Source organism: Dermacentor andersoni, chromosome 10 (genome assembly GCF_023375885.2).
Source record: "Dermacentor andersoni chromosome 10, qqDerAnde1_hic_scaffold, whole genome shotgun sequence".
Taxonomy (NCBI): domain Eukaryota; kingdom Metazoa; phylum Arthropoda; class Arachnida; order Ixodida; family Ixodidae; genus Dermacentor; species Dermacentor andersoni.
In genome coordinates, this window is record NC_092823.1 from 9467792 (window position 1) to 9484066 (window position 16275).

General features: G+C 48.0%; 1 protein-coding gene across 1 annotated transcript in view; it reads left to right on the plus strand.

The window, feature by feature from the left end:
• Positions 1-3075, plus strand: part of LOC126519698 (dipeptidyl peptidase 1-like) — an 83360-nt gene extending 80285 nt beyond the window's left edge. Inside the window, exon 8 of the mRNA XM_050169059.2 lies at positions 2632-3075. Coding sequence (XP_050025016.1) covers positions 2632-2968 — 337 coding nt within the window. The 3' untranslated portion in view covers positions 2969-3075. The remainder of the gene's footprint in view (positions 1-2631) is intronic.
• The last annotated feature ends 13200 nt before the right edge of the window (positions 3076-16275 follow it).

The following is a 16275-nucleotide window of genomic DNA, read 5'->3' on the forward strand; positions in this document are numbered from 1 at the left end:
TGAATGCATTCCACGTGGTCTGCGGACTTGTGCTGCAGCACACGCGTGCCACGTCTTGTTGCGAGTCCGGCACGTCCTCAGGCAACCAGCGTCGAATAGCGAGGCATTGCCCTTGCGTAATCGTACAAATTTTCCCTCCTGGTTTCCTTGTGGCCACCATGGTCTGTTTTGGCTTCCATTCTTTGCACCCAATTCACTATCTCTGTTTACTTTCTGATGACTCCTTGTTGTCTGCTTACACTTTCATTTGCACTGTACTTGGTTGTCCAATTTCCCGACCTCTTCCTCAATTCTGTGTCCACGCTTATTATGCACAGATACTCGTGCACTTTAGCCGCCCGTTTATTTTCACCCACGTTCCTGATACCTTCAAAAGATGAAGCGCCAACACAGACAGCACAAAAATGAAGAAAGAACAGTGACAGGACGAGGCGCTAATTCTTTCTTCATTCGTGTGCTCTCTCTGTTGGCGCTTCATCTTTTGAAAGCTACGAACCAACTAGCCCCACAACGTATTCTACTGCAATCCTGAGATTTTCTTCAAAAGTAATTTTGTTTTGCGCATGGTCTGACTTCGAGAGAGGCCCAACCGATGTCAGCCTGCACTGCCTCATTTGCTGTTTTGTCGTGGGCCCCGACGCCAAGCGATCCACCCACCTTTGTTTCACTTCCATCTCCACTAGGGCAGCTACGTTGTAGCGATGCCTTATTCTATGCTATTCTTATCATCCACCACACACGGCCGCCTGATCCCGTTGATAATGTGGGCAGACCGTCGCTCTGACCACTGGCCAAGCGCGAAAAGCCTGGAAAAGCATAGAATCGGAAAAGGCATCGCTACAATATACCGGCCTTGATCTCGGATTTTATGCATAAAACTCCATTTGCGAATTTTAGTACTGGCACCATTGCTGTTTTCCCAGTTCATCCCACCTCATATTTAGCGCAGCCGCAAATTGCTTTATGTTTCATAATTGTTTCACCCTGCTTCCATTAAATATTGAAATAATCTTAGTGCACACTTGAGCAGGTTTTTTCCATAGCTTATGTATACGCCCACATCGTTTGACTATGCGTATGTAGTTGCTGTTGTATTGACGTCATGTCTCTTACCACGGCCCGTAGTGTCTCTTTATGCGCCATTAGAAAACTTCGAGCGCAATAAGGACACTGGGTGAAGAAAAGGAGCACACACCACACGCGCTCTTCGTCCAGTGTCCTTCTCGCGCTTGAAGTTTCCCGACAATGCAATGCCAACCAGCCGATCTATCCTCGTGAGCCATCCCGTGGGAGTGGCTGGCGCTATGCCATCTTGGTACACAGGCGCGTCGCAGATGGCCGCCCAGGCCCGCAGACGTACTCTGTGTCACTGCGCTCTCACCTTGTGATCCACCAGTGTCCTGGTTAGTTCAGATGGTAAAGAACGCTCGAAAGCCGTTGGTGTGTGTGTGTGTGCGTGTGCGTGTGCGTGTGCGTGTGCGCGCGCGCCTAGAAGGAAGATAAGCCCGTGCAAGTTTTCTTTACAGCTTCATGCTTCGTGTGATGTAGCATCGCGCAGTCGGGCAGATTTACAATTTTTCCTCTTTCAGGAATCTTTCTCTATCTGCAAAATTCATTTATCGTATGTGCGAGGCATTTATTTATCTTGGTCTCGTTGCAATGACAAGTGTTGCGCCCCAATTATCAAAGAACTAGCTGTTTAGCTGAGTACAGTTCAGCCCCTCTTTGAAAACACGTCGGTTTTCTATCGTCATCGCACGAGTGTAATACCCCAGTCACACAAGACGCTTTCGAACGCGATCGAGATCGATATGGTTCGAATTTCGCTATAGCGATTGCCTTCTCCACGCAGCTTGCGCAATAGAGCCAGTCGCAATCCAAAAATTCGATCTCGATCGTGCTCGCTTGCGATCGAAAGTGCCCGTGTGACGCCGGTATAAGACAGGCTTCGATGTCACTGTTACCAAGGTTACATCGCCTTGATGAGCATCACATGAGATTGTTGAGAGTTCATTTCTCTTAACGATAGTGCGCCTTATTGGATGGTGCCCTCGTTCCAACCAGCCCAGAGCGGCGCACTCATCCATACTAAACCAGCTGGCCTAGCGCCCACTCGCAAAAAGAAAGTCCCGGGCGCTGACGTGTACACGGACATCAGCGTGAGACGCTATAAAAGCGTTTGTGCATTTCCTAAGAGACGCCGTTTTGTGAGACAAATCCTGGCTGAGCATTGTGTGATTTGGGACATTGACATCGTGCATGACGATGCAGCGCCTTCGCAGTCTGTGCGACAGCGTGCCCACAGCACAGTTCTGCATTGTTTTTTTTTCTTTCTCTCGTCTCTCGTACCGCTTTCTTCTCTCTCCTGTGCAGGGTAGCCAACGGGAGATATTCTCTGCTTAACGTCCCTGTCATCCCTTTGCTTTCTTTCTTTCTATCTCCTGTTTCTCTTGTTCGTATTTTTTTACATGTACTTGCATCTATTCACCCGGCTTTCTTCGTGCGCATAGGCGTTCAATTTTGTGCGAATAAACCTTATTCTGGCGCTTCGTTCGTCTGTCGCCTAACCACGTCTGCCGAGCGGTGCCATCGCGCTCGGAGTGGTGGGTGACCGTTTCCTCCTTGACCCAGCTGCAACGAGGAAGTGATGCGCCTGGCGCTGGTGCACGGGGGCCCGGTCGCCGTGGGCTTCGAGGTGTACCCGGACTTCCAGTCGTACTCGGGCGGCGTCTACCAGCACACCACCTTGCACCGGCAGCTGGGCGCCCCGTTCGACCCGTTCGAGCTGACCAACCACGCGGTCCTCGTGGTCGGCTACGGTTGGGACGAGGCCTCGCAGCTTCCTTACTGGACGGTCAAGAACTCGTGGGGCCCCGGGTGGGGCGAGGACGGGTTCTTCCGCATACGACGTGGAAACGACGAATGTGGCATCGAGAGCCTCGCCGTCGAAGTCGAACCCATACCCTAAACGAGTAAATCATCGCCTCGTCCAGCAGATGTGTGCGCCGACCTGGCATCCCTTGTATCATGCGAGGCATGATGCGCGGCACGTTTAAATAAAAGTCATTTCACAAACTTTGGTATGCTTTCACAAACTTTGGTATGCTTCATTGTAGTGACCTCCAAAATACTCCCCGTTAGATACAATGCACGGCTTCCATTTCTTCCACTGCTGGAAGCACTCTTGGAAGTTGTCTCGCGTTAATCGCTTCAACAGTGATGTGGCTTCCTTTTGAAATGCCGTCACATGCGCGAAAGGCCGTCCTCGGAGCATCACTTTGCATTAATTTTTTGGGGGGGGCGGGGGTGGCAGGCGGCTAAATCCGGCGAGTGAAATTGTGCACAGGGGCATTATTTTAGTGCAGAATACAGTGCCCCTCTTTCCGCGAATTTTGTCGCAGGTGCCACCATCTCTCCCTCGGATGGTCCCCCAAGGTGCTCCTCCTCGGGGGAAGGGAATGCTTACAGACGCCATACTCGGACGCTTCAGGGCTTCGACGTAGTTAAGTAATTGCGTAGTACTTTCTGGAACACACGCGGGCACCAGCGATTACTCTGGAACCTTCGATGACTCATGTATAAAAGCCGACGGACCCGCTGATCAGATTTTCGACGATCGCCGACTGTTTTCGCCGCAATCATTGGGCTTTGAGTGTGGCCCGTTCTTGTGGGTGCAGGTTCGCCAAACAAAAACTTAGATTCCTCATTCATAGTTACGATGCTGTGTTCCTCACTGTCCCTACTACGTGACAGTACGTTCAGTATGCGCTAAAAGATATCGGGTTGGCGACAACGCACTGAAGACGTTCCTCCCGACAAGCAAACCGGTTTGCTTACGGAAAGTTATGTCGGGCAATATTGCTTCAGCCTCTTCACAAATACTGTGATCAATGTCTTTTAATCCGAGTTCAATACCGTGATCGCACGTCAAGAACCAAGGTCGCGGTGATCTTTGCCGTCTTCGGGAAGTAGAATGAGACTGTCTTGTGCAAAGGCCTCCGGGAGCACTTTAGTATTCAAAATATTCTTGAGCGTTGCTTCCAAACCTTGGCCTAACTTGCGCTAAAATTCTTTGTAGAATTCGGTTGGTCGGCCGTCGGTGCCGGTAGCCGACTCTTCTTTCATCGCTCCTAGCAAAGAATGCGCGAGTGAATCGGGCATTAGGGGACTAACAGAAATTGGTAACTTCTGAGCCTTCGCAGAGGGAGTCTCTAACCTGGGTCAAAAGTCACGCTTTCTGAAAATAGGTTTGACAAGTAATCGAATAATGTTCCTTCAATGTCGGAGGCGCTTCCAGAGACAGCGCCGTCCGGTAGGAACACGCATGTCACGAATCCACCAGTTTTGACACTGCGCGAACTCGGCAAGCGCCTCAATTCTGGTCCATCTCGATGCAGGTTGTTCTGCCTGTCCGAAGTATCTTTCTGAGTTGATCTTAGCCATAGACGGTCACACCTTCACCGCAGCGTTTCGCAAAATTTCCTTGTGGTTGCGTTCAAATGGACACCCGCGTTTAATATCCTGATTATTCTAAGTGTTTCATTTAGCTCGCATGCCAGCCTTATCTCGATATTCCTGCCTGCTTCTACAGCCGAGTGCCGCCACACGGATTTTAAGTCATCCCACTCCAGAGCGGGGTCGGTACTGTTTGCCAATGTGCTGGAAATCGTTGCTAGAAGTATGACCTTGGCTTCTTGTTCCATTAGTACTACCCAATCTAACCTCTAGTGACACTCGCCTTCTATATAGAGGTCTGGTAATCTCATAGAAAGCATCACAAGGGATTTATCCGAAATGTGACCCGTGCCCGCTGCGGGAAAGGAATTGGGACCATGTATTAAACCCTCGCTCACTTAAAACAGATAAGGCGCGCGAAAGAATGAGTTCGTATATCGTTTCCGCGTTGGAACACGCAGTGCGCGCATGCGCAAGCCCCAGAGTGAGCACCTTGAGGGGGCCCTCACCAGGCCCGATAGGAAATTTTGGTTATACGCTGAAAGTTGTTACGTGTCATCTAGGGAGCGTTCTGGCGCAAAAAATTTTCAAATCGGCTCAATAATAGCATGGATAGATATTTCATTGCCGCGAACCTATGATCTCAGGAGGCGAGCTTCAATACATAGCGAGACACTCTCTCCACTCGGCCCGTCCATCTTCTGCAAGCGAAATTCCTTCCCTACCGGACCCCGAGGATCGCGTGACGCATACGTCACGGCCCCCGCCTTAATTTTTGTTTTCTCCTCGCTTTCTTTTTTCGGCGCTGCCCACGAGTTGTGATTATCTGGTTTCGCGCAGAGCACCATTTTGAGCGCTGTGCACAAGGACACATGACTAGCGGTATAATTCAGTGCTACACGAATACTGAGGCAGAACAAGCGGATTGTAGAGCATGATCACGCGCTCGAACACGGTGGAAAATTTTCGGTACCTGCGCACGTGACTGCACGACCATAGGAGCAAGGAGACGAAGTACCATGTCGCTTGCTTCGGTGCGAAGTAAAACAAAAAACACGCAGAGATTCCGTTTTTGTGTTTTATTATTTCTCTGAAGTTAAATTCGTCAATTCAAGCAACAAATCGCACAACTAATAGAAGGTGCCTCGAATAACTCCAAGTCACGTGTCACCACGAGCGACTGCGGACCCGAGTACGTAGGGGCAGGGAAGCGAGTACGTCACCGTCCGGCATGGAGCGCAGCGGCCGCGAGGAGAAGGGAAAACAGCGTTCGGATTGAAATTTCAGACCTTTCCGCGGCTTTTAGCGGCGTAATTCTTTGCAAACACGATTGTTGGCGCGCATTGTATGCTCTGCGCAGTCAGCTCAATATGGCCAGACCTGGTGAGGGGCCTTTTAGGAAGAATACGCAGCTGTCACATTCGACCGTGTTAAACACCACAGAAAAATGGGCAGGAATGCAGGAAGACTATACTGACAACACAGCTACGCGAATATGCCAAGGAAGAAAAACTCCGGAAGTTCAAGCGCTTCTGAAAATCCGTTAAGATCAGATGGCAAGAAAAAATTTCAGTTTCTGAAAGAACAACAAATAAACGAACTTTTCTCAGGTAAAGTGGGTCAAGTCTCTTTGTCAGGTTTTATAAAACCCTGCGCATTTAAGGTAAGTATATTAACCGTGTTAAGTCATGAAAAAAAAGCTCAGACAGAGCCGAAGGAAACTTGCCAACCCTGGCAGCAAACGACCTGTCAGAGAACGTCCGCCACGGCGCAGAGCCGTCGGATCCACGAGGGCCCGCGGCGCGTGGTTGCTTAGTTGCGCGCTGCCTGCTTGAAACCGCCGAGTCATCGGCACTCGAAGACGCCGACGAAAGAGATCGTTGTAAGTCCGCTTTATCGACCAACATCTCGCTGCTCAGTTACAGCATGTCGGAAACCTGGCTCACGGAGTTCCGTAGGCTGGGGTCTAGGCATTGCGCAACGACTAAGTACATGGGGCTCAGTGGCATCGCCAGGAGCTTCGGCGGAAGGCTGTCTTTTCCTAGTGTCCAGGGTTTGCATCCCTTGTCCAACTCGCCCGCAGGGTTGTTTCGCATCCAGGACGTTGCGTGGTCTTTTTTATTGGGTTTAACATGCCAAAACCACTTTCTGATTATGTGGCACGCCGTAGTGTTCCGGAAATTTCGACCACCTGGGATTCTTTAACGTGCACCTAAATCTAAGTACACGGGTGTTTTCGCATTTCGCCCCCATCGAAATGCGGCCGCCGCGGGCGGGTTCGATCCCACGATCTCGTGCTCAGCAGCCCAACGCCATAGCCACTGAGCAACCACATCTAACAGCTGCTTCCGAGTAGGAAGGCGCCCGTGGCATGTTCTCGCAGTTAGTCGCTGGAACATCTGTACTCTCCAAATACCCTAAAGAATTTCGGCTCACACTGGACACCGGCGCTGAATCCAGAATTCAAACGTCCTCCTTCCCTGTGAATCTTGGTGGTGAATCGTCCGGACCAAGTACTGCCCAACATAAATGTAACTGGTAGCGAAGCTTCCATAGAAACCCATACGTTCAAAACATGGTGGTTAATCGGTGGTTCATGGGGCTTAGTGTGTGACGAGGGAACACTTCCGGTGGAGAGAGAGAGAGAAGGAAAGCTTATTATTCGGAACAGTGTCCCGAGCGAGGTCCGGTATCACCCTGAGGTGGTAAGCCTCCTTAGACCAGGAACCCTCTGGCTTCGGCGGAAGAAAAAAAATGATGGAAAACACTTGACTTTAGTCAACCAAGAGAACAGGCTGCCTTCAGGGAGGGATATTCTACAATAAATCACATCCATGCCATCAATCAGGTAATCCAGAAGTCTGCGGAGTACAATCAGCCCGTCTATATGGCTATCATAGATAATGAAATGGCATTTGATTCAGTAGAGATACCAGCAGTCATAGAGGCCCTACGTAATCAAGGAGCACAGACCACTGAACTTTCGAAGTTAATCAACAAGCGGAAGACAGCTGACATAAGGAAGTATAATATGGATAGAATTGAACATGCTCCCAGGAACGGAGGAAGCCTAAAAGCAGTGAAGAAGAAACTAGGAATTTGCAAGACTCAGATGTATGCGTTAAGAGACAAAGCCGGCAATATCATTACTAATATGGATGAGATAGTTGAAGTGGCTGAGGAGTTCTATAGAGATTTATACAGTACCAGTAGCACCCCCGACGATAATGGAAGAGAGAATAGGCTAGAGGAATTCGAAATCCCACTGGTAACGCCGGAAGAAATAAAGAAAGCCTCGGGAGCTATGCAAGGAGGGAAGGCAGCTTTGTTGAAGGATGGTGGGCAGATTGTTCTAGAGAAACTGGCCACTCTGTATGTGCAATGCCTCATGGCCTCTAGCGTACCGGAATCTTGGAAGAACGCTAACATAATCGTAATCCATAAGAAAGGGTTGAAGAGCCAAAGAGTTGAAAAATTATAGACCGATCAGCTTACTGTCAATTGCCGACAAAGTATTTACTAAGTTAATCGCAAATAGAATCAGGAACACCTTAGACTTCTGTCAAGCAAAGGACCAGGCAGGATTCCGTAAAGGCTACTCAACAATAGACCATATTCACACTATCAATCAGGTGATAGAGAAATGTGCGGAATATAACCAACCCTTATATATAGCTTTCATTGATTACGAGAAAGCGTTTGATTCTGTCGAAACCTCAGCAGTCATGGAGGCATTACGGAATCAGGGTGTAGACGAGCCGTATGTAAAAATACTGAAAGATATCTATAGCGGCTCCACAGCCACCGTAATCCTCCATAAAGAAAGCAACAAAATCCCATTAAAGAAAGGCGTCAGGCAGGGAGATGCGATCTCTCCAATGCTATTCACAGCGTGTTTACAGGAGGTATTCAGAGACCTGGATTGGGAAGAATTGGGGATAAAAGTTGATGGAGAATACCTTGGTAACTTGCGATTCGCTGATGATATTGCCTTGCTTAGTAACTCAGGGGACCAATTCCAATGCATGCTCACTGACCTGGAGAGGCAAAGCAGAAGAGTGGGTCTAAAAATTAATCTGCAGAAAACTAAAGTAATGTTTAACAGTCTCTGAAGAGAACAGCAATTTACAATAAGTAGCGAGGCACTGGAAGTGGCAAGGGAATACATCTACTTAGGGCAGGTAGTGACGGCGGATCCGGATCATGAGACGGAAATGATCAGAAGAATAAGAATGGGCTGGGGTGCGTTTGGCAGGCATTCTCAGATCATGAACAGCAGGTTGCCATTATCCCTCAAGAGAAAAGTGTATAATAGCTGTGTCTTACCAGTACTCACCTCCGGGGCAGAAACCTGGAGGCTTACGAAAAGGGTCCTACATAAATTGAGGACGACGCAACGAGCTATGGAAAGAAGAATGATGGGTGTAACGTTAAGGGATAAGAAATGAGCAGATTGGGTGAGGGAACAAACGCGAGTTAATGACATCTTAGTTGAAATCAAGAAAAAGAAATGGGCGTGGGCAGGACATGTACTGAAGAGGGAAGATAACCTATGGTCATTAAGGGTTACGGACTGGATTCCAAGGGAAGGGAAGCGTAGCAGGGGGCGGCAGAAAGTTAGGTGGGCGGATGAGATTAAGAAGATTGCAGAGACGACATGGCCAGAATTAGTACATGACCGGGGTTCTTGGAGAAGTATGGGAGAGGCCTTTGCCCTGCAGTGGGCGTAATGGCTGATGATGATGACAGACCGCTTACGTTAATATCATTGGAAATATCTAGATTCCACAGCTACCTTGGTTCTCCACAAGAAAAGTAAAAAGCTCCCTTTCAAGAAAGCGGTCAGGCAAGGAGACACAATCTCTCAATTGCTATTCACTGCTTATTTGGAAAAGTATTCAAGCTATTAAACTGGGAAGACTTAGAAGTGAGGATCAACGGCAAACATCTCAGCAACCTTTGGTTTGCCGATGACATTGTCCTCTTCAGCAACACTGGAGACCAATTACAACAAGTGACTGAGGACCTTAGCAGAGAAAGCGTAAGAGTGGCGTTAAAGATTCATGCAGGAGAGAAGGATAACATTCAATAGCCTAGCAAGAAAACAAGAATTCAGGATCACCGAAATGCCTCTAGAGTTTGTAAAGGAGCACGTTTATCTAAGTAAATGACTCACAGGGGATCCTGATCATAGGACGAAATTTACAGAATAAAAATGAGTTGAAGTGTATACACCAGGAATTGCCAGATACTGAATAGGAGCTTACTACTATCATTGAAAAGAAGGGTGTACAATAACTGCATTTCATATCATGCCATAACATGCCATGTCATATCAAAAGCTGTTGTACGATTGCATTTTTGGTAGCTCATTGCACAGCCAACTATGTAAGAAGTAGGCGTGCAAGGTATTAATGAAAAAATTAGAGGACGCTTGAGCTTCGCCTTCAAGAGTGGAACGTGAAAGCGTTCCCGTCGACCCACCAAGATAATGCGCTACGGCGCAGCGATCACTTACGAGGCGCCCCGCATCGGACTTGGCACCCAGCAATCACGCGGTGAGCGTCGAGCAACGCAGCGTTCGGCGCGGCAACGAAACGTGCGCCTGAGCAAGCGGAACGAACGAAAGAACTCGGTGTCTCGGAGGGGGAAACGATGTACGCCAGCCAAACGTCGTGATCGGCACGGGCAGAGAGATAGACAGATAGTGATCTAAAGAAAGGAGAGAGAGAAGGAGATTTTTGTTGATGGGAAGGAAAGGTTGGGGTAAAGTGCAGCGCAGTAACTGTCTCTCAGCAGAGGACACCTCAACGTCTAAAGAAAGGAAGGACGCTTGATTCTGCGACCCGTGGGGGAGCATGGCGAAGCGTCGTCAGGGGAAAGGGAGTCCGGGCCGCGACGCGCCTCGCACCTGTCCCCACACAGCCCCAATGCGCGCGTGTCGCGCCACCTGTCGGGGCAGCGCTGTACATTGAGAGGAGGGGGTCTTCTGTCTTTGCCGCAAGATGGCTCTGCGTGTGCGGAAAGCGCAGAAGGAATGTAGGGGAAACGTACTTCGCTACTCGTGAAACTGCGACTTCTGCAAGTTACATGGTCATAATTACCGATATACACCGCAGTATAACTTTCTACGGCACGTTTCTAAGGCAACACCGCATTCACTAGAGGCGATTTTGTCCCGTTTTGAAGGAACGAACTCGTGGCTGAGTGGTAGCGTCTCCGTCTCACACTCCGGAGACCCTGGTTCGATTTCCACCAGCCCATCTTGCAAGATGTCTTTTATTTATGAAGTGCCCTCTGGGATTTTTCGCTCACGGCAAGGGCCGCTGACGTCGACGACACCGGCTTTTCTGCGACACGAGCTCCTTAACGCTGTCGCGTTAAAATCAGCGTTGCAAATATTGTCACATAGTGGTGACGGTGAAAAATGATGCAGAGTCAAAACTCTTTACTAGGAGAACTTGTGCCCAGCAAAAGCAACGCTCAATTGCAACGATACCGGCGAGCAAAGGCGGAGACCGTCGAAAATCTCATCTGCCGGTCAAGCGCGTCGGCTTTCATACATCAGTTGTCGAAAGTTCCAGCGCATTCGCTGCTGCCCACACGTCTGTCAGAAACTACTACAAAACTCGTGCCCGCCGTGGTTGCTCAGTGGCTATGGTGTTGGGCTGCGGCGGCTGCATTTCGGTGGGGGCGAAATGCGAAAACACCCGTGTGCTTAGGTTTACGTGCACGTTAAACAACACCAGGTGGCCGAAATTTCTGGAGTCCTCCACTACGGCGTGCCTCATAATCAGAAAGTGGTTTTGGCACGTAAAACCTAATAATTTTTTTTTACAAAACTCGTGTCGCGTATGAAAACCGATTACACAACGTTCGTCGAGAACGGACAACGGACAGAACCATCGATAACATTCGCGATACTTCCGATACGAGCATGCGCGTCCTGCGCCGAGCGATAACGTTTAACATTTGTTAGCCGGTGAAATACTGTCACGGGACACAGATAAAAAAGCATCCGTGAAAATTTATTTATGCTTGTTGGTGCATGAAAGAAACGTGAAAAAGTGGGTTCTGGTAAAATGAGCAAAAAAGAATTGAAACACCTGTAGCGCTCACAAAAAAAAGCATCTAGAATAGCTAAAATTTACGTAATCCGAAGATTGTGTCCTCCCGATTCTTCATTGTGTCAAATCTTGCCCATAGAGCACACCATTTATTATTCCAGGTTCTTTTGAAGCATCAACACCCAATCGGGAGGCCTTCATATTGTGTATTGCTAGAAAATTTTTCACTGTCTAAAGGCAATGTTCTATTGAAACTGGTTTCAACACATGAAGTCTGTCTTTCTCGACATTAATGCAATGACACACGGTCAGATAATACAAGCTTGAGTATCGGAGGATTTTAATAGGTGCCTTTCATCGCCCTTTGCCAAGTCATACTATTGAAGCACTTATTCGAATGTATCGGGGCAACTCATTTGTATAAGAAATATACATAAACAGGTTATTTTCACAATTTGTAGACTTGAAGTCGCCACAACAACAAAAATACCAGCTTATTGCTTTCAGCCTACTATGATGTTTTCACTGAGAAAGACATTCAGGCTGTTCTATGAGGCACAGAATAATTGCTGTAGCATATTATTTTATTTCACAACACTAGATACAGTAGGCAACCATTATTAAAGCTCAGAAGAAATTAATAGCATAATGCATATGATCAGGCACAGAGCATTTTGTTGCACTTTCTTAATTCATGCCTTTTTTTTTAATTTCACAAGAGCTACTGCACTGAAGTAGCATACTAGTACATGCTTAAAAGCACGATTTTTATGCAATAATACCCAATCAATCAAACGTTTATTATAGTGCCCAGGAACAGCTAGAGAACCTTCGTACTGGTGTACTTAAAAAACCATATGTGATACTAAATCTACAGAAAACATGAATGTGGTAGACAAAACAATGCGAGACAGACAAACAAATAGGGTAAAAGAAAACGAGGAAGGTAAAAGGGAGTTAATGATACATTATTATCTACAGATACAAAAGACACAGGTCATGAACTCTGAATTATGTCAATACAGGCAAATTGTTATTACATGTTTTTTTGGAGTCGGGTCATATATAGCACCGTCTTTAATGCAACAAGGCCAAGTAAAGAATGCGGAATGCTGCCTGGTACACTGTTGCGGCATGAACAAATGCATATGATCAAGAAGCTTTGTGGAATGTATAATGCCATGGACCACTTTATACAGAAACAAAAGATCCGATTAATTAGGTCTTGAATCTAGAGGTGCGAGTTCAAGTATATTTGAGAAGGCTGAACTATGGTCCCCGGAATGGCAAAAGTGGTGCTTGAAGATAGATATCGATTTATTTTGGGTGCATTCAATTAGGTCAAATTTAGATTTGCACATTGCAGCCCCTCCCCCCACTTCGCTTTATTGTCTTCTAAACCCCACTGGGGGGCGGGGGGGGGAGGGGGTATTACATAGGGGTGGTTGATAAATTAAGTGTTCGAAACAGGTGTTTATTTTGTAACGAGTTCCAATAGCTTCGGTAAAGGCAGATGGGATTGCGATGACTGCGACGGCGTGTGGAAGGGCGTTCGAGTGCCTTGCTGCTCGAATAAACAATTATGCTGGAAAAGTGGTGGTCTGGGCACATGCGCGCGCAACTTGCAGAGGATGACCGGTGCGATGAGATATGCACGAAGGGAGCACGACGTACGGTTCACGATAAGGGAGCTGTAAAAATATATATATATATAAGCGGTAGAGAGAGAGGGTGGCGACCTGTCGACGGAAAGAAAGCGTTGCCAAAGCCAGATTCTACTTTCAATGATGAAATGCTGATATCATATGAATATCAGAAGTGAACAAATCTAGTAGTACGAGTTTGTACACACTCGAGTGCACTCCTCCTATCCAAAGGAAATAAAGTTCAAGTTTGATGCGGGCTCCAGATGGGAGATGCATACTCAAGTTTTGCTCTTACAAATGATTGATAGGCTAACGATTTTACTTGTCGTGGAGTATGGCGTAGATGTCCGCTAACAAACCCCAGTGATATATTAGCAGCTGAGATGATGTTCGTAGTGTCCAAGCGCCAGGACAGATCAAAAGATAGAGTGACACCGAGGTATATGAATGATTGGACTAATTCGATTGGAACATTAGCGACGGAATAGGCAAATCTAAGCGGATTACGGCAGCGAGTGAAAGACACAAGTTTGCATACGTTAGGATTTAGTTTCATTGGCCAGCGGTTACACCATTGTTGTACAATATTAAGGTCGTTCTGGGTGAAACTGTGGTCGAGTGTGTTGGTAACTGTGCGGAAGGTTATACAGGCATCTGCAAACACACGTATGTTACATGATACATACGGTGGTAGGTCGTTAATATATATTAAAAATAGAAGCGGTCCTAGGATGGATCCTTGCGCGACGCCTGATGATACCGAATAATAGTGCTAGAATAATGGTTATTAACGAAGACAAACTGAGAGCGGCTGGTCTAGAATGCTTCAAGCCACTTTACCACATTTGGTTGTAAGTTTCATTGAGACAATTTTAGTAGCAAACGTTTATGAGGAACCGTGTCAAATGCTTTCGCGAAATCCAGGGATATGGCGTCAGTCTAATGGTTACTGTCGAGGTTAACAAGCCGGTCGTGAAGGAAAATCGCCAGCTACGTTTCGCAAGAATACGCTTTTCGAAATCCACGTTGACAAGGGTGAAATAAGCAGATTGAATCTAAAAAGTTCATGATATGCGAGTATATTATCACGTGGAGTGACGTATGAAGAACACAGTAGCAATACTGTGAAAGACAAAACTAACTTTTATTGGGCGAACCTGTGCCCACAAAAACAGGCTATATTTAAAGAACGGCGAAAACAGCGAACACCGTCGGCGATCGTCAAAATCTGATCAGCGGGTCAAGTGCGTCGGCTTTTTACATCAGTCGTCGAATCTTCCAGAGTAATCGCAGGGACCCGCGTGCCTTCCACAAAGTTCTACATTATTTGTGTCGCGCACACATGCAATCAGATTACGCAAGGTTCGGTCACAGACAGCGGATGGAACCATCCATAGCATTCCAGAAACTTCCGATACATGCAGGCGCGTCCTGCGCTGTGCGATAACATTGGTTAGGCGGTGAAACGTGGGCCCCCGATAAAAACAAAATAATGAGACGTGTCAATAACCCCCTCTCAAAAAGCATCGACCCGACGCTGCAAAACACACGAAACTAACAAGCAAAAACACCCGTAGCAAAGAAACAACAAAATAAGGAAGTTCGTCAGCGTCCGTAAAAGGGCTTAAGTCGCACCACATGGACCATTTCAGATCGTGCGCTGTGCCGCTGTGAATACGAAATGCAGTTTGGCACTACCTCATAGTCCAGTTCGTCAATACGTCGGATGACCTTGTAGGGTCCGAAATAGCGCCGCAATAGTTTCTCACTGAGTCCTCGTCGCCATATAGGGGTCCAAACCCAAACGTGGTCGCCGGGCTGGTGCTCAGCGAAGCGTCGTCGGAGGTTGTAGTGTCGGCTGTCGGTCCTCTGCTGGTTCTTGATCCGTAGGCGGGCGAGCTGTCGGGCTTCCTCGGCGCGTTGGAGATAGGTAGCGACGTCCAGATTTTCCTCGTCAGTGACGTGCGGCAGCATGGCGTCGAGCGTCGTTATCGGGGTTCTTCCGTAAACCAGCTTAAACAGCGTGATCTGTGTTGTTTCTTGGACCACCGTGTTGTAAGTGAAGGTTACGTACGGCAGAACGGCATCCCAGGTGTTGTGTTCGACGTCGACGTACATTGCTAGCATGTCGGCGAGGATTTTGTTCAGGCGCTCCGTGAGACCATTCATCTGCGGGTGGTAGGCAGTTGTCCTCATTTGGCTTGTCTGGCTGTATTGCGAAATGGCTTGGTGAGCTCTGCTGTAAAAGCCGTTCCTCTGTCGGTGATGATAACTTCTGGGGCACCATGTCGCAGCAGGATGTTGTCGACGAAAAATTTCGCCACTTTGGCTGCGCTGCCTTTCGGTAGACCTTTAGTTTCAGCGAAGTGGGTGAGATAGTCCGCCGCCACGATGATCCATTTATTTCCGGATGTTGACGTCGGAAACGGTTCAACAAATCCATCCCGATCTGCTGAAATGGTCGGCAAGGAGGTTCGATCGGCTGTAGTAATCCTGCTGGCCTTTTCGGTTGTGTCTTGCGTTGCTGATAGTCTCGGCATGTCTTGACGCAACGGGCGACGTCGGTGGTCAGACGCGGCCGGTAATACCTTTCCTGTATCCTCGACAGCGTCCGGGAGAAACCGAGGTGCCCAGCGGTTGGATCGTCGTGTAGGGCGTGTAGTACTTCTGGACCCAGCGCTAGCGGAACAACAAGAAGGTAGTTGGAGCGGACTGGTGAGAAGTTCTTTAGGAGCAGGTTGTTTTGTCGTGCGAACTAAGACAATCCACGCTTAAATGCCCTACGGACAACTTCGTTGTTCCCTTCCAAATACTGGACGAGGCCTTTTAGCTCTGGGTCTGCTCGTCGCTGTTTAGTGAAATCTTCCGCGCTTATTATTTCAAGGAAGGCGGCGTCGTCCTCATCGTCTTGCGGCGGAGGATCAACGGGGCGCGGGATAGGCAGTTGGCGTCAGAGTGTTTTCGTCCATAGTTATGTATTACAGTGACGTCATATTCTTGCAGTTTGAGGTTCCACCGCGCCAGTCGACCTGCAGGGTCCTCTAAGTTAGCTAGCCAACACAACGCGTGATGGTCGCTGACCACTTTGAATGGCCGGGCATAGAGGT